Source organism: Onychostoma macrolepis, chromosome 23, assembly GCF_012432095.1.
Source record: "Onychostoma macrolepis isolate SWU-2019 chromosome 23, ASM1243209v1, whole genome shotgun sequence".
Lineage (NCBI taxonomy): Eukaryota > Metazoa > Chordata > Actinopteri > Cypriniformes > Cyprinidae > Onychostoma > Onychostoma macrolepis.
Genome location: NC_081177.1, coordinates 6209193 through 6235124, shown reverse-complemented (window position 1 = coordinate 6235124; position 25932 = coordinate 6209193). Strand labels below are relative to the sequence as shown.

The 25932-nt window shown below is 34.3% G+C and overlaps 1 protein-coding gene across 2 annotated transcripts in view; it reads right to left on the bottom strand.

Annotated features, from left to right (window-relative positions):
• Window positions 1-25932, bottom strand: part of src (v-src avian sarcoma (Schmidt-Ruppin A-2) viral oncogene homolog) — a 58706-nt gene that overhangs the window by 3909 nt on the left and 28865 nt on the right. The window contains exons 2-12 of one of the 2 annotated variants that reach the window (XM_058762455.1): window positions 19540-19789; window positions 17956-18055; window positions 16128-16145; window positions 12213-12311; window positions 10198-10301; window positions 5590-5739; window positions 4179-4334; window positions 3866-4045; window positions 3638-3714; window positions 2368-2521; window positions 2067-2198 (exon numbers count right to left, since the gene is read on the bottom strand). In XM_058762455.1, coding sequence (XP_058618438.1) covers window positions 2067-2198; window positions 2368-2521; window positions 3638-3714; window positions 3866-4045; window positions 4179-4334; window positions 5590-5739; window positions 10198-10301; window positions 12213-12311; window positions 16128-16145; window positions 17956-18055; window positions 19540-19780 — 1411 coding nt within the window. In that variant the 5' untranslated portion in view covers window positions 19781-19789. The remainder of the gene's footprint in view (window positions 1-2066; window positions 2199-2367; window positions 2522-3637; window positions 3715-3865; window positions 4046-4178; window positions 4335-5589; window positions 5740-10197; window positions 10302-12212; window positions 12312-16127; window positions 16146-17955; window positions 18056-19539; window positions 19790-25932) is intronic. The other variant, XM_058762456.1, reaches the window with a different exon arrangement.

Sequence of the window (25932 nt, the reverse complement as noted above, 5' to 3'; positions counted from 1 at the left end):
GTAATGGTAAAGTGATTATATTTCGCTTTGTTTTTTATAAAGCTGATTTATAAAAACGTTTGGAGCACTTTTTGTTCGTTAAATGTAAGTTGTTGTTTTTTTTTTTTTGTTGTTTTTAAGTAACGACCAAGTGGCCAGCGGCAGACAGTGAGCTGATCATAGCCTATGTTTGATTAATTTAACCTTCTCAAATCATCACGACTTGCCTAAAATAAAATCTATAGATATAAAGCATATCAATGTTAGTTTAAATGTTTGAACTATATAAATGTGCGCTAAGGTGCATATCTAATCGTTTGTGTGAAGAGAGGAAGCTGAAGCGCACTTTGCAGGACATGGAGGCGCCAGAGCGGTCACGCATTTTTTTCTTGATAGTGGACACAACTTAAAATATGCCGTAATTTTTGCTTATAAAGGTAAAAGTAATACATCATTCGGAACTGTAAAGGGTCTACTTTTATTTGTGTGCATTCACAATATCAACAAAACGTTAATAAATAGGAAAACAGATGCGCTTGCCGTCTCGTCTTGAATAGGAGCGCTTCACAATGATGAACCGAAACTCAACGAATTGAGTCACAAATATGATAAATATCTCTATAGAAAGCTGTAAATTACTACTTTAAAACGAAATCATTCAAATCGAAAACAAAAACTCTTTCATTATGTAATCCGTAAAGACGCATTTCTCTCTAAAGGCACGTCCAATGAGGAGATGGCGAGTCATTTTTCATCACCGCCTAAAATACAAAAATAAGGAAAAGCCTAAAACAGGCCCGATTATGTTTTTTCTGATTTTTATGTTGCTCTGCTCTGAATTCCTTAAAATGTAAAGGATTTTCTGCAAGGTGTCTTATATGTGAATTATTTATTAGCCTATTTTAATCCATGCAGCAAAACAGCTTTAAAAATTACTTCATTGCATTCCAGAAGATTTTAAAGAACTTTTCACTATAAATTTTACGAGTAGCTTGAATGTAAAACATTGTCATGAATTCGTTGTATTCCCATTTGTAAAATAGGCTACAAATTAATTGTTGTAGTCTAACCCGATGTCATGAACGTGCGTGTAGCACGATTTTCTCTTTCTATTTGACGCAATGTTTATAAGCAGAAATTGACTTTAGCATGCAAAAGACTGATACATTCATTATTAATGGCATGGCTGGTTGAGTCGACAGAAATACGAGACACACGGTCCTATAATTTACTGCTGAAATGTTTGCGGGGCAAATCTCAGGACAGTCTGAGCGCTCATGGTACGCACAGTGCGTACAGCCGTACACCTGCAGGCGCCACTGTATATATACACATATACATACATATATACACACATACATACATATATATATACACACACACACATACATATACATACATATATACACACACACATATACATACATATATACACACACACACACACATATACATATACATATATACACACACACATATACATATATATATATATATTTTTATTTTTATTATTATTTCACAAAATGATTACATTATGACCTTTGTCAAAAACCAATCCTCAAAAACTATTTTTATAATAATTTATTTATTCCATCTTTTTGAAAGAACAATAATAAAAATGGAATACATGAATTCATTATTATTATTATTATTATTGTTAAAAATAATTAAACAAAAGTTTTTTTAGGATACACACACACATATATGTATGTAAATATTATCATTATTGCTTAATCATTTATACTTTTATTTTATTACATTTTAGGTGACATAATAAATAATAATTTATAGAATAATTTAAATGATTAATATTTAAAATATTCAAGATTTTGAAGAACCCTGCACTGGACTCAATGTGAAAAAATGAAAATAAATAAATAAATAGTTTAAAATAATGCATAGAATAATTTATACTTTTAAATTAATTACATTTTCAAAAAATATGTAACGCTTTTTTCAATATGTAATTACACATATATATTTTTATATATATAAATGTTTGAGATAATTTATAATGAAAAAGCCGATTTGAATAAGGTGAGCCGGTGACTCTTGTTGATTAATATTTGACTGTAGAGCAGTAGTACCTGGATAAGGCACCCTGCCTTTGGTCGTCAGCTCCGTCAGTAAGACCCCAAACGACCACACGTCAGATTTGATGGTGAAGCGGCCGTAAAGCGCCGCCTCTGGCGCAGTCCACTTGATGGGAAACTTGGCTCCTGTTGTAATAATGATTTAAGAGAGGCCTGTCATCATGATTAAACTGATCCAATTAAGGTCGAAGCGCAGAAAAGGCAACAGCATTAAGTCTTGAAAATGAGACAGAGACTTTACGGCCTCAGGAAACAACTGAAGATGTGAAGAACATGGAGGAGTCTGGAGTCTCACCCTGTCTGGCCGTGTATTCGTTGTCCTCTATGAGTCGAGCGAGGCCGAAGTCAGCCACTTTACACACCAGGTTATCACTCACCAGGATGTTGGCAGCCCTGAGGTCCCTGTGCACATAGTTCATTCTTTCCACGTACGCCATTCCAGAGGCGATCTGAGGACAACACATAAATTATAACACCGCCGGGCTCGGTGCCGCCCTCCAGAGTATCCACAGAATAGAAACAGATTCATATACGTTATGAAGACAATGACAGCGGAACTTGGCCATGCAAAAACTGCCACCACAATGCTATTTTTAGTGATGCGCTCTACAGTATTCAAGTCTCTAAATATAGTTCCTCCTTCAATACAGGGTTATATAGTTTTTTATTTAGATTTTTTTTTACTCTGAGTGTTTAATTTCATTACATTTACATTTATGAATTTGGCAGAAACTTTTATCCAAAGTGACTTACATTGCTTTCAAGATAATAACCTTGGCATTGGCGCTGTGCTGTACAGTTTGAGCTACAGGAACTACATTTCGTTTATCTATTTATTTATTGCAAATTTATATGTTTCAGAGCAGCCTAGGGTCATTGCTATTGTTATGTAGTGGCATATTCATGTTTAATACAGTGGGTTGTAAGATTGTATATCAAAAATTAAAACTAAAATTGATTTGTGGCTATTTTAGTCAGTCTTGAGTTAGAAATTTATATATATATATATATATATATATATATATATATATATATATATATATATATATATATATATATATATATATATATATATATATATATATATATATATATATATATATATATATAGACACAAATATAAAATTTGTAATTATTATTTTATTACTTTTCATTAATTTTTTAACTTTTTCTTCAGCATTTTTAGTCAGTTTTGGAGTCATGATAATGTGTTCAGTTCCATAATGTAATATAATATAATATTATTGAATACTTATATTCAGAAAGGACGCAGATCTTTTGAACTTTCAATTCATCAAACAGTTATTTTAAATTGCAATAATTTTTCATAATATTACTGTTTTTGTACTGTATTTTTTTTTATCAAATAAATGCAACCTTGGTGAGCATAAGATGTCTTTCAAAACATTTGAAAAAATCTTACCGCACCCAAACTTTTGATCAGTAATGATCAATAATTTCCAGTTATATTACTTTTTATTTAAGTATCAAAACTCTTTTAAGTTTATTTTTCTTCGCGATTTCATTACTAGATATCCTATCATATAATGTTAGTGTGAAAGTACCTGAGAAGCCATATCCACAAGCTGAGGCAACCGCAGCATTTTCCCCATGTCACCCTTAAGGAAATCCAGCAGACTTCCTGTGAAAGCAGAAATCACAGAGTCACATCTCCATTCACATTTTACTGGCAGACCTCACCACAAAGCTGCTAACATCCAGATTTTATGCTCTATTTACACATATTACAGCCATTTTTAGCCCAATATAGTTCACTGGATCTCTGTACTGACCTTGTCCCATGTACTCAGTGACGATGTAAATGGGCTCCTCCGAGACGACAGCGTAAAGCTGCACCAGCTTCTCGTGCCGGAGTTTCTTCATCACCTGTGCTTCCTGCAGGAAGGCCTCAGGAGACATAGTGCCAGGCTTCAGGGTCTTGATGGCCACGCGTGTCGTGCCGTTCCAAGTGCCTGATGGGAGAAAACGACACTGTGAACACTTTGCTTGCATCACACAGCTGTGGCATTTTGTGCTGGTGAACTTCTTAATTAACTCACAAAGCTTTGGTTTTTGATAGAGGGAAGTTGAAAGAAGAAGTCTTACCCATCCAGACCTCTCCGAAGCAGCCCTGGCCCAGTTTGACGTCCAGTCTCAGAGAGTCGCGTGGGATCTCCCAGGCGTCCCGTGCCAGGCCCTGAGTCTGAGGCTTCAGCACGGGACACACGTCAGTCAGACAGTGACACAGGCCGTCTGCGTGCTCTGTGACAGACACAGACAGAAAGGAGTGTGTTTATGTTTTATTTTTGTTCCTGTTAAAAATGTTGCATTGTCACATTCTTTCATTTTTTTTTTTTAGAAAATGGGTAGCTCTGGCTCATTCTGATTTTATATTAATGCACAAAGATGCTTTTGTTGCAGAATTCAAATTAAAAATGGGAATTTAACTAAATTAAATGTATCATTATTACTAGTCAAATTATTTTTCATTAAAAATAATAAATAAATATAACGTATTATTTTTAATAATAATAAAATATGTTAATATTTAGTATACCTTAATAAATGAATATTAATATTTAATATATTATTAAATAATTTAAAATAAATAATAAATTAAAATAGAATAAAAAATAAGTAAATTCTTGTACAACTTACTATGTAATACTTATACTTTATAACTTATTCTAACTTAATAAATAAACAATTTAATCAACCACATCAACAAATTAATTAATACAAATTTGTGTGGTCAAACGATTAAAATCGCATCCAAAATAGAATTTTTTTTTTTTTTTACATAATATATGTGTGTGTACTGTGTATATTTATTATGTGTAATATATATATATAAAATTTTTCTGAAATATATACACATGCATATGTGTGTATTTATACATACATAATAAATATACACAGTATACACACATATATTATGTAAACAAAAAACGTTTATTTTGGATGCGATTAATCACGATTAATCATTTGACAGCACTAATAAAAATGCTTATAAATATCATTATTATTATTTTAAGTAATAATGATAATATAATTTATTTTGAAATTAACAATAAACATAATAACATACTTAAATGTATTATAATTATTGTTGTATTATTTTCAATAAACAACAACAACAACAATAATAATGTAATCTACACAATTATTATTATTATTATTATTATTATTATTATTGATAGTAAGCAATAATATATTAATACAAAATAATAATATTCATAACTTATAAATAACTGAAGTGTGGTAAACAAAATTATTTCATCTTACATCTTTCTCTTAGTAGGGTTTTAGGGCCTATTAACACTACTTTTAGGGCAACATAAGAAGCAAAGGATGAATCATTATCTAATTGCTTTATGCAATTTTTTTATTCATTTATAGTTCTAACTGTCTTTTTATTTTGCAACAACTCAAGTTCCCACTTCCAGAAATACCAGTCTGTATCACTTCCCTCACAGACATTCAGAAAGGAGCAGGTGTCTATGAGAAAGTGACTCACGGCGGTAGTGGTTGACCAGCTGCTGTAAAGTACTGAACTGTGTGCGCGACGTGATGTAAAATCCCCCGCTGTCCAGCTTCCTGATCTTGTAATGTTTGACATTTAGACCTTTGACGTTGTCGTAATCCAGAACGGAAAGACAGTAGGCACCTAAACAACCACAAAGAACACAATTGAGAGGTGAACTGGATGACATGGATGGCACTAACAAACATTTAGATTTGAAACTGTTAGATTATGATGGGTGCCAGATTCTACACTTTTGTAGTATTTTATTTTTCCTTGAAATCGACTAAACTGAGCAAAAACATGCATTTGGTGCATTTGTTTCTTTCTTTCCGTTGCAGTTTCTGGTTCCCATTGACTTCCATAGTATTGATTTCCATACTATTGAAGTCAATGGCTACCGTCAACTGTTTGGCTACCAACATTCTTCAAAGTGTCTTCTTTTGTGTTCAACAGAAGAAAAAAGCAAATGGAGGATGAGTAAATGTGACAATTTCATTTGAAACCATATCAGCTGACAATAAGTCAGACTAATGACCTTATGAAACAGGCCCCAGGTCTTCATAGGGTTAATAAACACTGTGTAAAATGCTCTGTAGAGGGCGCTGTGGACATTACACACACATTCATTCACTCTGTCTGTCTGTCACTTGCTCCCTCGTTCCCACCCCGGCCTCGTCTCTCTGGGGTTTGACTCATCTTCAGTCTCTCTCGGTCTCTCTGCGAGCTTCTCACTGATGGTATGAGCTGTGTGCTATGGCTCACGGTTATACGCTTGACCTACTTCTCGCTCTTCATCCCTGCAAGCACTTCTCTGACCTTCGAATTCTGTCGTACGCAGCCATATGCGCTCTTTACATATCATCTCAGATGAACGTTGTTTGTGTAAACGGCCATATATGGAGCGTGGATCTTTACAGTGTTTAGAGTGAGGAAGGCTGCAGGGAGGAGATGAGGAATGACAAAGTGACAGCAGAAAAGGGGAATTCAACTAAACGTGCACTTTGTTCTGATCCGAAATCCTAAAAGGCAACTTCCTCAATGTAGACACATGCATGAGCAATTTCCTCCAAACTGGTGTTGGTTCTTTGTCATCACTGTCTTTATTAATCTTGTCTTTATTATGCAACTGCTACTGTAACTGTGGTCTATGAATTTTACTGGCTGAGCAGCAACAGCACTAGAATTTTTTTTATTTGAGAGATGCTTTCGTTAAAAAAAAGAAGAGAAAAGAAAAAATAAGTTTTTGCATTCCCTGGTATGTTGAACTCTTGACCCTGATGTTATGAGTGCCAAGCTCTTTTGTTTGAGCTACAGGAAAGAACCTAGTTTCATTCCTTAGATGTCATTCTGACTCAATTTTCCATTCATCCCTACAGTTTGGCCTTTGAATCAACACTGACACCAGACAAAGGGTAATTATAAAATATAAATTATCTATTAATTCACAAAACTGTGGTTGCTTGGCAACTGTAAACAGAATTAAAGTTAAAAACGACAATTTATCTAAATTAAAATGTTAAAATATATGTATTACTATTATTATTATTATAATAATAATTATTATTTAAAATTAATAAACAATATACATTATAAATAAATTATTTGCTACAGTAGTAATAATAATAATAATAATAATAATAATAATAATACAAATATTTTTATATTTAATAATAAATAAAAAAATAACATTTTATTGTGATTTGATGGTATTAGATGGATTCATATATTTAATATACTCTAGGCCATATATTTTGGTTTTTACTTTGCTCTTTGTTTTATGTGGATATAATTGTAATAAATATTTTTATGTTAATAATAAATTAAATTAAATATTTTATTGTGCCTCTGAATGGATTTGTATATGTAATATACTGTGTATGCCGTATATTTGTGTTTTTGCTTTTCTCCTTTTAGTTTCATGTGGATATAATTATAATAATTATTTTTACTTTAATATTAAATTAATAATAAATAAAATAAAATATTTTGGTAACACTTTACAATAAGGTTGTATTAGTTAATATTAGTTAATGCATTAGTTAACATGAACTAACAGTGAACAACGCATCTGTTCAGCATTACTTAATATTTGTTCATGTTAACTTATTCAAATACTAATGTGTTTGTTAATGCATTAGTTAACATGAACTAACAATGAACTATGCCTGTAAATAGCTTTACTTAAGCTTTATTTAATTATATATATATATATATATATACATACACACACACACACAATATATACACATTTATTATTATTATAATTGTATTATTTGTTAGTGGTAGGCCTAAATCTAATAAACAGTGTACAGATGTTAGTTAAACGTTAGTAAATGTTGGACTAGTGTACACTTTACAATAAAGTTCACTAATTCCCTTAATAAATGCGTTGTTAGTGGTAAGTCATGTTAATAAACAGCCTACAAACATGAGAAACACTATCAGTTGATGTTTAGATGGTTTCCAAGTTTACCAATAGCCCATCAGTGCCCAAATGGGAAGTTGGTATTGTTTATCCATTGTGTGTGTTAGCTGCTAAACAAACTTATGTGTATATACTGTATGTAGTATAATTAAATAAAGCTATTTACAGGCATAGTTCATTGTCAGTTCATGTTAACTAATGCATGAACTAATGCATTAGTATATGAATAAGTTAACATGAGCAAAGATTAAGTAATGCTGAACAGATATGTTGTTCATTTTTAGTTCATGTTAACTAATATATTAATCAGCATTAACTAATTAAGTTGTTAATGTGAAGAGAAGCATTAGTATATGAATAAGTCAACATGAGCAAAGATTAAGTAATGCTGAACAGATATGTTGTTAATTTTTAGTTCATTTTATCTAATGCATTAACCACAATGTTAAAGATCCCACACTGTAAAAAAAAAAGTTGAGCCAACTTAAAATTTTAAGGCAACAAACTTCAGCAGATTTTTGAGTTTTCTCAACTTGTTATTTTAAGTTTATACAACAAAAATTTGAGAATCTCCCACAAAAACAAGTTGAGCAAACTCAAAAATCTGCTGAAGCTGGTAAAAAATGTTTTTTTAAGTTCGCTCAACTTTTTTTTTTTTTACAGTGGCATGACATGCTGCTTTTTGGATGCTTTTATATAGGCCTAAGTGGTCCCTAGTACTGTATCTGAAGTCTCTTTCCCAAAATTCAGCCTTGGTGCAATATTTCAGCCACTACGAGCCAGTCCCACAATGAGCTTTCCTTAGGACATGCCATTTCTGTGTCTGTAGCTTTAAATGCTAATGAGGATGAGAGAGGCGGGGCAAGGTGGAGGGTGGGTGTGTGGCTTTAACCAGCTTGCACTACCATGCGCTAATGTTGACAGTGGATGTATCGCAATGGCTGTAGACACACAGTCCTTCAAGCTTTTCAGTTTGACCCAGAATCTGATCCGGATGGAGAAGCACCGGATGAAGAAGTTGCAGCTCAGCGGCTACAGCAGGACGTCTCCGAATGGTTAGTTTAAAATATTGTGTCTGGATACGGTACTTTAGTTGGTTTGTTTATGTATGCTGTTACAGTTATTATCATGTAGCTAATGCTAGCCATAGGCTCGGATGAAGGAACTAAAAAAATACTTCGGTGTTCATTTGTACATCCAAACACTGAGCAACTGCCATGCTTCGCTCGTTTACGAGCCATGATGTCTCTCGAGGAAAAAAAATATTGCGCTCGCCTCGCACGGTAGTAGCTCATTTTCTCATGGGCGGGCAAAGCAGAGAAAGGGGAGGTAACCTTTCCCCATATGACGACATAAAGGGAAGATTCCAGATTGGGCCATCTGAGCTTTCATTTTCTCAAAGGAGAAGCAGGATACCCAGGGCTCGGTTTACACCTATCGCCATTTCTAGCCACCGGGGGACCATAGGCAGGCTAGGGGGACTCATATTAATGTTATGGGATGCCATGGGACCTTTAACTAGTTAATCTGTTAATGTAAAGAGATGCATTAGTAAATGTATGAATTAACATTAACAAAACATTAAGTAATCCTGAACAGTGGAGTTGTTCATTGCTAGTTCATTATTTGTTCATGTTAACTAATGCATTAACTAACACATTAGTATATGAATAGGTTAACATGAACAGATGCGTTATTCACTGTTAGTTCAATGTTAACTAATGCATTAACTAGCGTTAACTAATACAACCTTATTGTAAAGTGTTACCAATATTTTATTGTGCCTTTGGACGGATTTATATATTTAATATAATGTGTATGCCATATATATATATATATATATATATATATATATATATATATATATTTTTTTTTTTTTTTTTTTTTTTTTTTTTTTGCTATGCTTTTTTTGTGCCTTTTTTGGTTTTTAATTTCAATAATTGTCTATTTCTGTACATTTTGATTTCAGGAAGACTTGTAACACTGTCCAGGGACTACAGATGAAAAATATCCTTTGGGTTAAATCTGGTGCATTTACAGAAACATGCATTAATGTGCACTGTCCCTGTGCACGAAAATAAATAAATAAAACCTACCTTATAAATAGATCAAATAAATAAAAAGTGTAAATAAATAAAAATAGTTCAGAGTTTGTACTGTTCACATTCAATCACCTTTGGTTGTCTCACTCTCTCTGACCAGGAAAGTTCCTCTCCTGTTTTCCAGACTCAAAAGGAGCCGCTCAGAGTCCCTGCGTGTGATCTTTCCAAAGTACCATCTGGAGAGAGATGAAGAAAAAGAAAAAAAGAGAGAGAGTGTGTATTTAGAGTACGTAATCACATGTAACATTGTATCAGAGACACACAGTTGGCCAGAAATACAGCTTATGCTGGTTCACAGACAGAAACCGAATATACTTACCAAGGATGCATTTATTTATTAATATTTTGAAATATTATTACAATTAAAAATAACTTTTTTCTATTTGAATCAATGTTAAAATGTAATTTATTCCTGTCATGCAAAGCTGAATTACTCCAGTCTTCAGTGTCACATGATCCTTCGGAAATCAGTCTAATATGATGATTTGCTGCTCAACAAACATTTCTTGTTATTATAAGTGTTGAAAGCAGCTGTGAAGCTTCATACTTTTGTTCAAACTGTTAAATATATTTTTTCAGGATTTTCTGATAAACAGCATTCATTCGAAACAGAAATTTTTATAAATCTCTATACTGTCACTTTTGATCAGTTTAACGTGTCTTTGCTGAATAAAAGTATTAATTTCTTATAAAAAAATGTCTTACCAACCCCAAACTTTTAAACAGTAGTGTACATTAATCTATTATGAAATCGAGCTTGCGTAACTAATAACGTTTGCATCAACTTGCATGTTTTGGGCCTGAAATGACTATACTTTATAACAGTTGTCATCTAAACTGTGCTGTATGAGATATTGAACATTGATTCAGGGTATAATATTCCTACTCTTAGTTCCAGCAGTGATAAAACGATGGTGTTTGGGATTCATGACCAACTCGGTGACATTTAGTGTCCATAAATCAGCGCAGTTTGTTGTCAGCCGCTGTGCTCTCTCAAGAGTCTTACCTTTTCTCCAGAGTCAATCTGAGATGACTGGCAAGGCAAGGGTGGAAAAATGAGTCATTATAGGTTTTCAAAGGAGTGCTTGTGTGTATTTGTTTAATACGGCAGTCGACTGAGCAACCGCGCGTGTGTGTCTCAGGAAAAATGACCAGAATACAAACAGGACAGACAATAGTAGACGGGCCGCCTGAGGCAAACACTGACGTATTTTACTCAGTCAAGAAGGAAAAGGTTTTTGGGCCACCAGGGTTTTTTCATTCTAACTGATGAGATGATGGAGAGACTTCATTGCAGATAATGGAGGAGGGCGAAAGAGCAAAACCACGAGGGGAAATATGAAGGACTCAAAGGTCAGACCGGAAGGACAGAGAGAGAGAGAGAGGGGCAAGAATGAATCATTCTGTTAGTAACGTCACAAGGGTTGAGCGTCAGTGTTATTTTAGTGTCATTGAGAGAATTTCATAGTTTAATAATAGTCTGAATTCAGTTTTATTGTAATAGTTCTTATTTTTGTATATTTTCCATGTTCATTTTTGAGTGTTTGTCAGTTTTATTTTTATTTGTCTTTATAGTTTTGATTCATTTTTTTATTTTTATTTCTAGTTGTTTAAGTACATCAAGATAAATGAAATTAAAATTAGAAATGTTTCCTTGGAAACTAGCTAAAGCAGATAGATAGATAGATAGATAGATAGATAGATAGATAGATAGATAGATAGATGGAATAAAAAGAACAATTTCTGTACTAAAATACTCTGAAGCGTTTCCTGACTCATGAACAAATCGTTCTGTTGTGACTCTCATGAGCAGTTCTTTTTGATGAATCAGTTTTGCGACTCATGAATCAGTCAGGGCGGTTCGAAAATGAACATGTGATTGACTCATTTCACTGACTAAACTGCAGACTCATAACAAATTGAAATAAAATAATTATTAATAATCATCAATGAGGACCTAGAATCATGCTCAGCTGAACTGAGAGATCTGACATCACAACGAAGGGAATAAAATGCAAACCAGAGGATTCACACAGGGAGGAGAACAGCAAAGAAAAGGAAAGAGGAGGAGGAAGAAGAGGATTTACTCTTCAGCCTGGATGGAATCCGACGGTGCCACGTAATTGCTGGGAATGTATCCACTCTCTCCTGTCGTCAGCGAGCGAGCCAACCACCAGTCGCCTTCCCTAAGACAGCAGAAAACACACACATAATACACCTGCAGTTTGACTCACATTCAACATATTTGATGACACATTCAAGACGGCTTTCTTACCCGCCCAAAACAAACACCCTGAGATTACATCTGTGGTATTATTGCTGCTTTATAATCCATGAAATGAGCCATGAGAATGCAGACAAAGCTGCTCTGAAGACATTAACTACCTGCACTGCCAAATTATGCATAAATGAAACATGCATTTAAAGGGATAGTTCACTTCTCCCAAAATAAACAGTCATCATTTACTCACCCTCATGTTTTTCCAAACCCATATTACTTACTCTTACCACTGTATATCTTACTACTGTACAGTGCCGATCCTAGACTTCTGGGGGCCCTATGCAAAAAAATGCATTTGTCCGTGTTTCACTCCGTCTCGAATCGCGCTCATGGAAAGGGCTCGAGAAACAGTATCCCTTCCTTCAGTACGCTTTCAACGCGTTTTTTTTTTTTTTTTTGTCTCGAGCAAGAGAATGTACGACATTCACGTTACATGATTTGGCTGATTTTTACGTAGAGAGCGTGAAAGCGCACCACATTAAAAGAAATTATCATTCATGTTTTTATAACCGCTGGCCAAATTCAAAAACATCTTTGAGAGCAAGGGGACCCCCTGGTGTTTCGGGGGCCCAACGCAGCTTGCGTATAGGGAGGATCAGCACTGCTACTGTATCTTGTTCTTCTCATATGGAGCGCATAATTATATATACACTAGATAGATAGATAGATAGAGAGAGAGAGAGAGCAATAGGTAGGTAGGTAGATGGATAGATAGAGAGAGAGAGAGAGAGAGAGAGAGAGAGAAAGACAGATGGACAGAAAGATAGACAGAAAGAAAGATAGATTAGTGTTGCAAAGAGGCAGAACATTTCCTGTATATTTCTGGAAACTTTCCAAAATTTCACAAAAGTTACCAAAAAAATTTATATCAATCATGGAAAGTATCCAGAAATTTATTGGAAAGATCCCACCCATTTGCAATCCTACTTTTGATCAATTTAATGCTTCCTTGGCGAATAAAAGTATTGATTCCTTTTAAAAAGTAAATTATATGCTATATGCCTTAATTAAGTGTAAAGGAGCAGCACAAGCATTCATCAAAATACCTCTTTTTAAGTTCTATAAAAGAAAGTAAATCATATGGGTTTGGAATGATGGATTTTTTTTTATTTTTGGGTGAATTATTTACTACAAAACTGGTGGATTTATCAAAAAGTGAGTCATCTGTCTGGGTCTCTATTGTCTGGGAGACTTGATGGGTTTTTAATAATAGATGTTGTGTTTTAGTGTGAGCTGTGGGGTGTCAGACTGTGACTCACTCCCTAAGCTAAAGTAATAAGACTTCATCCATCGCTAAGACATGCTGACCGGACACAAACCTCTCCAAGGTCTCTGAGCTACTGCTAGCTGTTGTTGAACGTAATTAAAACATAACCGCTCCAGTGAAAACAATGACATACAGTATATACACAGATGGGCACGTATTCATATTCATACAATGCAAATATATTATTCATACACAGCGTACCATTCAAAATTCAGATGTTAATGAATTATTTATGTATGAAAAGGCATAAAAACAGTGATTCTGATAAGCAGGGTATTTGAGAGGAGAACGCAAAGAGGTTACAATTGAGCAAAAAATCATGTAGATAACAATGTACACCTAAAATCTATACACCTACCTAACTTATGAAAAAGTATTCTTTTAATGTTAAATTTTAAAACCATTATGCACCTACTACAACATCAAAATTGTGCCAAAACATCGCCATTTTTTCTTGTTAATTTAGCTAAATGCTAATGCTATCTTGCTTTTAAGTTCTTTTATATAATGACCCCCATGAAATTGACTGAATTGTATTTGTTTTTATTAAGTTGCTAGCTTTGATATCATTCATATGCTAGTATGCTAGTGTATAACTATATAATATTAGCTATAAAAACACTTTTTAGCATTTATTTTTTCAATTTGCAGGGTGATTTTTGTCCAATTAAATAGAATGACAACAAGCATGTTAGCTAAACTGAAAATGTAGCCAATAGCCTTTGGTTTGCATTTGTACTAGGTTAACTTTGCTAAATGCTAACTGAACTTTTTTTTTTTTTTTTTTTTAAAGTTTATTAATTTATATGACCACATGAAATCAAACCTTGACTGAATTTGGCGATGAATTTTGAAGATGGCGGCCGCATCTATGTGCCTGGAGCAGTCGAATAGGGCGTCTATATATGTCTATGGTACTCCTAGCATAGCATATGTGCTAAAAATATACAGTATGCATAGGCATTTAGTCTTTCATTTTGTAGGGGGTATATAGATTTTTGTCAAATAAAATGATCTCTAGAATAAGAATGACAACTAGCAAGTTGGCTAAACATACCCATTAGCCTTTAGTTTACATTTTGAATATGTTACTTTAGCTAAATAGCCTACTAATGCTTTCTGAACATTACTGTTTTAAATGGCCACATGAAATCAAAACTTGACTGAACTTTTGCGGATTTTAGTCTAGGTCTGTTTGCTTTGAACTCAGAATATGTGCTATTTTTTAAGCCCAATTAATCTTTCATTTAGTGATGTGTATATGGATTTTTGTCAAATAAAATTATCTCTGGAATGAGAATGAGAACTAGCAAGTTAGCTAAACTAAAAACGTAGCATGTAGCCTTTAGTTTACAATCTTACTATGATCATTTATAGGGCTGGGTTAATTTATATAATTTATTTTAGAAAAATAAACTGTAGAGAGGGGCATTTTGCTAAATATATGCATCATATAACATTTATTTACTCTTCTTCAATGTTTATGTTTGAATAAATCCATCAAGTTTTTATGACTGCCACCATTGTGTTTATATTTCAAAAAACTAATTGAAGTACAAATATTATGTAGGCTAATTGTAACTTTATTATTTTAAAAGCTTCATTAAGTGTAATTTTTAACAAAGCAGTCAATTTTAACCTTCAATATTATAGTAATGTAGTACCAACTGACTCATGTATATTTTAAAGTATTAGTCGAGAGATTTCTTTTCCTTGAGAAAATTTGGCATGTACTGTACCTGATATACATCCAAAATAATCGATATTGAATCGAATCGGTAATCGAATTGAAAGCTTGTGAATGAGAATCGAATTGTGAAATTTGTGTCAAAACCCGGCCCTAATAATTTAGCTATATGCTAATGATATTTTAACATTGCTGCTTTTAGGTTCATACACTTTATGTCCCCATGAAATCAAAATAGACTTTAGCGGGTTTTAGAGCTTGCTCATTTTTAGGCCAACTATATGCTACTTTACTCCCACTAAAGCCATGAGTTTATATGTATGCCATTTAAAAAAAAAAGGGGACATGTGGACATGTTCCCGTGACAACTTCTTGTTTAACGGGAACTATATGTCAACATAAGAAAGAAAAAGTTATATTTGATATGATTGTCATCGTTCTATGACTTATGCGCTTATCCTAATCTAGCACAGCATACAGTACAGATACAGTAGCATGGAAATTAGCATGTAGCCTAAGCAAATGTAAAGGAACAATGGATAATACACCAGAGGATCATCCACAAAGTCAATGTGAAGGACAAATGTAAAATGGTCGTGAGTGAGCCAGTTATGAGGAGGTGTGACACTATTTCTGGACCACTTCCACAGTCTCTAGAAAGTCAGGACAAATCTCAGGTGGACAAGCAAATGGTGAAATGACACACATACACACAAACACACAGAAAACGTACACTGAAAGCTGAAATCAAGAGCAACTTTACCAACCTGGGGTTCAACTTTCTCCTACATAAACGAGCGAGAGCATGTAGAGGAAAAACACAGAGGAGATATGAAGTGTTTGGACATTAAAAGCAGAAAAAAGCAGAGGCTACAAACATCCCACATAGTCTTAAAAACTGACTGAAGGTCAGCTGCAGCAATGACGCACTGAAAACACAGCATTTATCCAACTCATCATCAGTCAAGTACTAAAAATATGGAAAACAATTACTGTAATGTGTGTTTGATTATCTCTGCTGACACACGACTCAGAAGGTCCCAGCGATAAGCCGGAGCAGCTTGGTGATTTTGTTAAAAAGCTGATTACTTTATTATCAGGGGCTTCTGGGAAGGGTTATGGACAGCGGTGGGGATTGCTTGTGGTTTAAAGAGTGAATCTCATGAAAACATTCATTTTTTTAACTCAGACTGTTCAAATACCCCAAAATTGGTCTTAACCACAACACTATTTTGGTAACTTGTTTTAACGTCTAAAAAAGACATTAAGAATGCTTAATTTAGTGTATGATATGACTGAAAGTAATGACTTCAGATCATTATGAATCATATGCTAATTCGGATTAAATTCATTCATTGAATGATTCGTCAGACTTCTTCAAACTGATAATCTGCACAATTCATTAAAAATGACTCATAAGAGTCATTCTTTCATGAAAACAAATTATACATGCACTCCCAAACGCTTGGGGTTGGTAAAATTTTTCTTTTTAAATAAATTAATACATTTATTTGGCAAGGACAATTAATTGTTCAAAAGTGACAGTAAAGACATTTATTTAAAAAATTATATATCAAATAAATGCTTAAAAATATTAAATATAAAAAAATATAAGCTGTTAAGGCGCAAAAGTTTTTCAGCACAAATTACATTTAATATATATTTAAATAGAAAACATTTAAATTGCAATATATTTCACAATATTACTGTCTTTTTAATAATAATAAAAAAACGTTTATTTTCAGGACAATATTATACCAATTAATCACATGTCTCATTATTGTGTAGAAATTTTACTTGTTGTTTTGTTTGTAAATCCCATAATTTTCAAAGATTCTCATTACTGTAATACAGTCATTTGTTCAGCATTACAAAGATCAAGATTAAATTCAAAATTAGTATGAATAAAAAAGTATAATGAAATAAAAATGACAATTTGTGAGGAACAGCTGCTTAATAGTCATGGAAATGATGTCACAATTTAAAAATTCTTAATGCTACTAAACGCAGACTTCATTTTCATTCAGAAAAATATAATTTCTCATTTCTTTCTTTTGATTTTGGGTTGAAATATGACCTGGCCATGTTCCGTTTTGAGAGATTCACCCATATACTACACTGCATTGGGCCTGACATAAAAAAGCAATTCCCCAGGTCCGCTTTGTGCTGAAACCAGAGGATGTTTCTGAGGGCGTTTTTATTCTCCTAACAGTAGCGCTGTGCACTGGAATAAGGAAGTGAACCGCAGGTGTAGAAAGGAAGGAAAATGCTCCCTTTGGTCCGGGAGGGGAAGTGGAGGTAAAGACGTGCAGCTGAGCTTTTTTTTTTTGTGCACAGGAAGACCAAAAAAGGAATCCAGAGAACAAAAAGCCGTCATCTCCCACAAATACAGCGCCTTCAGAGGGAGCCAGTTCCTATGGTTACCAAAGAGGAAGAGGTGGGGCTACGTGTACTTGGGGGGGTTCAGCAGTCAGACAGATGAGAGACGTGAGTGTGTGTGTGTGTGTGTGTGTGGATGTCTGCATCAGTGGGTGTGTCTATTGCCCTCTGGAGCCCTGTTAATTTTGCGCGAATGTGTTTGTGTTTCCCTCTTACGTGTTATTGACAATCTGGAGTCGTTCTCCTTTCCTGAATGACAAATCAGAGGCGGTTCGTGACTCGTAGTCATACAAAGCCACAAACGTGGTCACGCCGCCTATGGAAAAATACAAGTGACAAACATATTGTGTTACCTTGATGCATGCAATTCAAAAACTAAAGTAATATCATGTAATGTAATGTTGGTTTGCCAATGAAAATGGGCATCTAAAAATTGTCTAGACTTGCAGTCAGACTTTTGATTTCCGACATAAGGACTCTTAAGAGGGTAATTTTGAATTTGTTGAATGCTGGTCTATTAATGTGATGTTAAACTCATTCAAATCAGGTTTGTTATAGTTAATAACTAAAACTAAAATCATAAAAAATACAAATAAAATAAAATCAACATAAAAATATTTAGTATTAAAGCCTCATTTTATTAATTTAAATAAAATAAATTAATATAAAAATAAATAATTTAAATAAAAAAACATATTATTACCTGAAATCAAATGTATATCAAAATAAATAATATAGAAAAGGTATTTTATTAACTGAAATAAAATAAAATGTATATAAAAATAAATATAAAAACTTATTTTATTAAGTGAGATCAAATAAAATAAACATCAAATAAAGATATTTATTTCAATTGGTTGCAAAGGCAACAATTCTCATTTAGTTTAACAATGTACTAAAATAACTTAAACATAAATAAAAATTAAGAAATATAAATACTATACAGACACATTTAACAAAACTAATAAAAAATGACAAAAACTTTCAAATTAAAATAAAAACTGTATAAAAATTTAAAAGTTAAATATAGGCCTATTATGATTATAATACTATAATAATATTATTACTAATAAATGTAAGTACATTTACTTAATTACTTATTATAAAACTTATTATTATTAAAAAAAGCTTATTAATATTTGAACACATATTTAAATAATGATGCAGCAATTTCCAAGAATGGCTGCATAGACAATACTGGATAATTTAGATTATTTCTGACCAAAATGCAAAATGTTTACAGATGTGGCAAAAATTTCAAACCATCAAAACCTAAAAAGTGCCAGTTATTTCGTGGACAAACTATGGTAAATCCAGCAAGTGGCTTTCCATGGAAATTGCTGGGTATCATGCAAACACGAATTTGTTTCCACAAAGACGGACAAAACTTCTGCATCCTGACTCTCTGAGACCAGCCAATCAGATCGGAGCTTAGGAGTTTGGAAAATCCCTTGCTATCTTTGTGTGCAGTATGCATCAGATGGTCCATTAAAGGTCTGATGTCTTGAGACTAAAAAAAAATCTACCTGTGAATCTCATTCATGGGATTTAAACAATGAATTCATCAAAACTGTCTGCAATTATTGTAATTTTATACACATAAATCTATAACGAGCCTAATTTACATAGAAAATAGGTGTGCTGAAAAGCGCTATAGCGAATAAAGGGCATGTTTTCCTGCACAAAACTGTTTATTCAGTTCACTCTTCAGATGTCTTGGCCCATATCCGTTAACACTATAATACTGAAAGTCAGCGAAAGCAGAAGCGTAAGGACGCTGATCAGACCGAGCTGCATTACCAGAGAGCGTGCCGACCCTGTGAGGAGACGTGATGCTGTTGTTCGAGTTCACGCCTCCAAACAGTGCCTGCTCCGCGTTGATGATGTTGGGCTGGGTGCCGCGTCTGGTGCCGTCCACCGGCGGACTCCGGTTGGGCGTGAAGGACGACTGGTTGGGACTGTGATGGTGTCCTCCGGTGCCATCGTCCAGACTCCGGGAGCGCTGGCCGAGCTCTTTGGGTTTACTCTTGGCTCCGCCCATGGCCTAGGCCTGCAAAGAGACAGTCCGTCAGCTGATGCTTTTACCCAAAACACCTTGCAGTACACTTACTACTAGAGTAGAGTAAAATTCAAGTAGTTTATTAAAAATTAAAAATAGTATATAATTAAAAATAATATAGAAAAATAAATAAAATAAATAATTTAAATGCATTTATTAAAATTGTATTCAAATAAATCAATAATCTATCTAAAATTAAATTATAATAAATGAATAAAAAATAAATACATTTGGATGGTTTATTTTATCAGGTTTTCCAATATTTGATCCTACATCCCATTTTACAAGTCTAGATTTTAACCACTACGCTACGCTAACCGTAACAACCTATTACATTCAAACCTTTTAACATGTGTTTTTTATATAAAATATATATTTTTCAGAAAAATAACTTCCATGCAATTTGTTCCATTAAAACACTTCAAACAAATATTTGACCCCCTCTTTTTACAGCGCTGCCGCTAGAGACCAGCCCGTTTTCATGATTTTTGCATGAAATTCATGAATTATTAACCAACGAATTCAAGCAATACTCTGCTATTCCTTAAGTAACACAAATAAACAGTGATACTGGTGCACAGAGATATCTTTATCTAGAGAAATATTCAGTATTAAACCCTAATCTCATTACTACATATGAAAGCGACACACTTCATCCACTATATTAAAATTCAGTCGGTAATTGGTTAATATTATCCAAAGGTTGCGTGGCTTACTGCATATTAAGCATCAAAGATATTTCAGATAAGTGATTACACTTTGATTAAAGATTACAAATAAAAAATTTTGGCATGCAAAAACATGCACTGATGAGTTTTTCTCAATAGGGAATGCATATTAAAACAAAAATGTTCAATTTCATATTTGCTGTTAGAGGTTTTGCCTAAGCAAGCACCACTAATAAAAAGTCAAGAGATTCCTAAAACTGACTAAAAAAATTAAAGAATGCTTGGCATGTGAATGTCTGTTCACACAGACAGATCTGATCAAAAGAAAATGGCCAAGTGGCCGCAGTTTGTGTGACCCACAGTAGCCCGAGGTTGTGTTTAGTGCACTTTAACCTTGTTTCAGCCGAGTACAGGAGCGCTCAGCTGTTTCCTCTCACATACCAGTGACAGCCGCTGCAATACGATCCTCACAGACCCCTAACACACTCTCCCACATGTCATACTGTCCGTCTGCCAGCACACACACACATTTTTTGAGGGACAGACAGAGACACTTTCCCATCCACCCACACAAACCTCACTCAACACACGCTTCCCTACAGTCCTCTTTGTAAACGTGCAGAACAAGCCCTCGCTTGCCCACGGGATGATAAATTCTACAAAAACGAAAGTCTCTTTTCTCCAGGAACCCCGGTGGACTGGCAGCTCAGGGCGACCCGTCTCTTAGAGGAGCTGTTACAGGCCTGTCGGAGTGGAACTAATCTCAGCTGAGCAGTGTGAATGCGGGGTCAGAGCGCGGCCGAGGGCCCTGGAGCCCTGCAAGCTTTCACTAGAGACCTGCGTACTTCAGGTTCACTGGTGGTGACGCCAACCTTCCAGTCATAAGACTGAAGTCATGAGGAGAGTGCTCAGATATGTGCTCTGTACCATTAAAGACCTGCACAGACCTTGAAATTATAGGAAATATAGGAAGTCATTTTACCAGGAGTGGAGGCCTGTCCACATTGATTCCAAGTGATGCTGAATGAAATATTGTATTTACACAAACATTCTCATGCAAAACTGTTTATAACAAGTGCAATGGCAGCTTTCTTTTCTTCACTCTTTGAAAAAAAGAATCTGAATGAATTGTTCAGCATGAAAACAAAGCAAACAGTAAAAGATTTGAAATGATAACACATAACAAAAAGAAACAAAAACAAAACGTGAAATAAAATAAATCCACAAAACAAACTAAATAAAAAAAAAAATATATATATATATATATATATATATATATATATATATTTTTTTTGTTCTTTTGTTTTTCTTATTTTGTCTTCTTCATTTTGTGTATATATATATATATATATATATATATATATATATATATATATATATATATATATATATATATATATATATATATATATATATATATATATATATATATATATATATATATATATATATATATATATATATATATATATATATATAAAACTAACAAAAAGAAATTAACAAAAAGAAAAGAAAACAATAACAAAAGAACATGAAAAAGCAAAAGAGGGAAAAAATACAACAAAATTAAAACAAAAGCAAAATATAAACATATAAAACACATACACACACAATAAAAAATAAATTAATTAAATAATAAAAACAATGCAACAAAAGAAACAAGAAAAGACAACAATAATAATAATAATAATAAAATAAAGGGGAAAACACAATAAATAAACAAACAAGCCAAAATGTAATAACATCTGATCATCATTGTCTGCCAATTCAGACAGCATTTGACTGTGTTCATAGAGATTTAATTCATTTATTTGTTCCTGTCACAAATAAACCTTAATGTATCTGATTGTTTTGCTTTACAAATATCCTCTTATAAGCCATTTAGTCCCTATTCCCACATTAAAAAATTATGCATTATGTGGTTAAAAACAAATAAATAAAATTTGCGATGCATGATTGTTTTAAGTCCCAGTGAAAAGTTGTTTAAGAGAAGTGAAAGAGAGAGAAACAGCAGCTCATAGTTTGCTCTCCACCATATGGGCTCTAAATGACATAAATGTATCATGGGTACTATACTGTCCCTGCGTTTACCAGTCATTATCAAGGGAAAACTTGCATCCTGCAACAACACAGATGTCTCGTTAGCCCAATTAATGGAGCCCTAACTGTAAGTAGCAGGGTGAATTTACTGATATGTTCGACAGCACTAAACCACACTGAGATGAATCAGGGTGAACTCTGGGTAATCAAAGAACAGGTCATGCCTCACTAATGTCCAGCCACAACAAAAACGGTCATTAAACACAAAGGCACAGTCATTACATTAAAGGCAAATCTAATTTGCTAAGTGAGGTGTGAAAGTTTGGCTCTGATTGAAGCTTGTATCCGGAAACGAACTTATTGAGGTTCGAAAGTGATGAATGATCATCGGAAGAAAGAGTCAAACAGGGTTCTGACATTATGTAAAGCATCACTGATCTATGGTAAACAAACAACAACTGGAAACAGGAAGTTCATTCATTGAATGCATGTTGCGTTGTATCAGCGGCTTATGAAGACTGACTGACAGATACTGTCATTAGGAACCAATTTGTCAACAAAACATAAGAAAAAGAAAGAAGCAATCAAAAAATTAAGAAAAATAAATAAACAATAAAAGAAAAACTCCAAACACACAAAAAAAACACAAAATACAAAAAATAAAAGAAAAATATGAACAAAATAAAGATAAAAAGGAGCAATAATGTAAAAATAAGAAATCAAATAAATAATAAAAAAATAATATCAACGAAAAGCAATAAAAAGACAAGAAACAGCAAACAAAACAAAACAAAATACAAAGAAAGCACAAAAGAAAACTAAATAGATTAAAAAAAATAAATAAAATCAAAATAAGACGAGGCAACAAAATGAACAAAATACAAAAGGAAAAAACAAATAACAACAACAAAAAAAAAATCAACAAAAGAAAATAAACAGAAGAAAAACAAAGCCAAATATGAAAAATACAAATACACACACACACACACACACACACACAAGTACAAAAAGAAAAAAAAAGAAAGAACAAAAGAAAAGAAATATGGATTAAAAAAAAAAAGAAAAAAAAAGACAAAAGATAAATAAAATTAAGCAAAAGAAAAGAAGCTGTGGGTAGATGCCAAAGCATTTCTTCATAGTTGCTAGTTCTGAGTGTTTGGGTGTTTTGTGGTTACTTACTTGCCCAAGAGGGGGAAAAGCCCAACTATTTGTTTGAATGCTTAGAAAAGTAATAGGGTATGATGATTATCATTCATAAATACTTAATGTGAATAATGAGCAATATTGGTAGTGATATTTGACTCAGCAACATCATTAATTACAAAATACAGCACGAGCAGAGACGAGCAGAAATCGTGGCAGGCCTTCTGCTGGAGATTGCTTAAGCCTCAAACGTATCTCAAGCGCTCATAAATCTGAGATTAGACCAGGGAATCATCCGGTTTAATCCAAACACAAATTAGGACCTGAGTTCTGTCCCACTGTGCCCAGAAAGAGACGTTAGATTTCTGTGGCACACCAATTAAAGGATGGTAAAAATTCGCATTTAACGTCACATCTCAAATAAAGTGGTTAGCTGAATATGATGGCTGAGCACTGGGTTTTGGTGCAGTAATTGGTTAACTCTGGTGGTCCCACGACTGAAACATAAAAAAAAAATCCCTTGATTTACCGTGTGTTGTTTAGAAAGTTAATAAGCAGCGGATGAAATCTCGCACAATTTGAGATGAAATATAAATTATTAAAGGGACAGTTCATATATTCATACACACATACAGTATTAACCGCATTTCCTCTACTGAGTCAGACATTTATACAGTATCTCACAGAAGTGAGTACACCCCTCACATTTTTGTAAATATTTTATTATACCTTTTCATGTGACAACACTGAAGAAATGACACTTTGCTACAATGTAAAGTAGTGAGTGTACAGCTTCTGTCCCCTCAAAATAACTCAACACACCATTAATGTCTAAACCGCTGGTCACAAAAGTGAGTACACCCCTAAGTGAAAATGTCCAAATTGGGCCCAATTAGCCATTTTTTCTCCCGGGTGTCATGTGACTCGTTAGTGTTACAAGGTCTCAGGTGTGAATGAGGAGCAGGTGTGTTAAATTAGGTGTTATCGCTCTCACTCTCTCATACTGGTCACTGGAAGTTCAACATGGCACCTCATGGCAAAGAACTCTCTGAGGATCTGAAAAAAAAATTGTTGCTCTACATAAAGATGGCGTAGGCTATAAGAAGATTGCCAAGACATTGAAACTGAGTTGCAGCACGGTGGCCAAGACCATACAGCAGTTTAACAGGACAGGTTCCACTCAGAACAGGCCTCGCCATGGTCAACCAAAGAAGTTGAGTGCACGTGCTCAGCGTCATATCCAGAGTTTGTGTTTGAGAAATAGACGTATGAGTGCTGCCAGCATTGCTGCAGAGGTTGAAGGGGTGGGGGGTCAGCCTGTCAGTGCTCAGACCATACGCCGCACACCGCATCAAATTGGTCTGCATGGCTGTCGTCCCAGAAGGAAGCCTCTTCTAAAGATGATGCACAAGAAAGCCAGCAAACAGTTTGCTGAAGACAAGCAGACTAAGGACATGGATTACTGGAACCATGCCCTGTGGTCTGATGAGACCAAGATAAACTTATTTGGTTCAGATGGTGTCAAGCGTGTGTGGTGGCAACCAGGTGAGGAGTACAAAGACAAGTGTGTCTTGCCTACAGTCAAGCATGGTGGTGGGAGTGTCATGGTTTGGGGCTGCATGAGTGCTGCCGGCACTGGGGAGCTACAGTTCATGGAGGGAACCATGAATGCCAACATGTACTGTGACATACTGAAGCAGAGCATGATCCCCTCCCTTAGGAGACTGGGCCGCAGGGCAGTATTCCAACATGATAACGACCCCAAACACACCTCCAAGACGACCACTGCCTTGCTAAAGAAGCTGAGGGTAAAGGTGATGGACTGGCCAAGCATGTCTCCAGACCTAAACCCTATTGAGCATATGTGGGGCATCCTCAAACAGAAGGTGGAGGAGAGCAAGGTCTCTAACATTCACCAGCTCTGTGATGTCGTCATGGAGGAGTGGAAGAGGACTCCAGTGGCAACCTGTGAAGCTCTGGTGAACTCCATGCCCAAGAGGGTTAAGGCAATGCTGGAAAATAATGGTGGCCACACAAAATATTGACACTTTGGGCCCAATTTGAACATTTTCACTTAGGGGTGTACTCACTTTTGTGACCAGTGGTTTAGACATTAATGGCTGTGTGCAGGGGCGTAAATTTCATCTGACAGTAGGGGGGGGACAATAAACATAAAATTTCTCAAGAGCAATTTTTGAAGGGGACACAAATAATACAGCCAAAATTGTACTTGTAAGGATAGATAGGTGTACACAGCATGCACATAGCATGGAGACCGTGTTT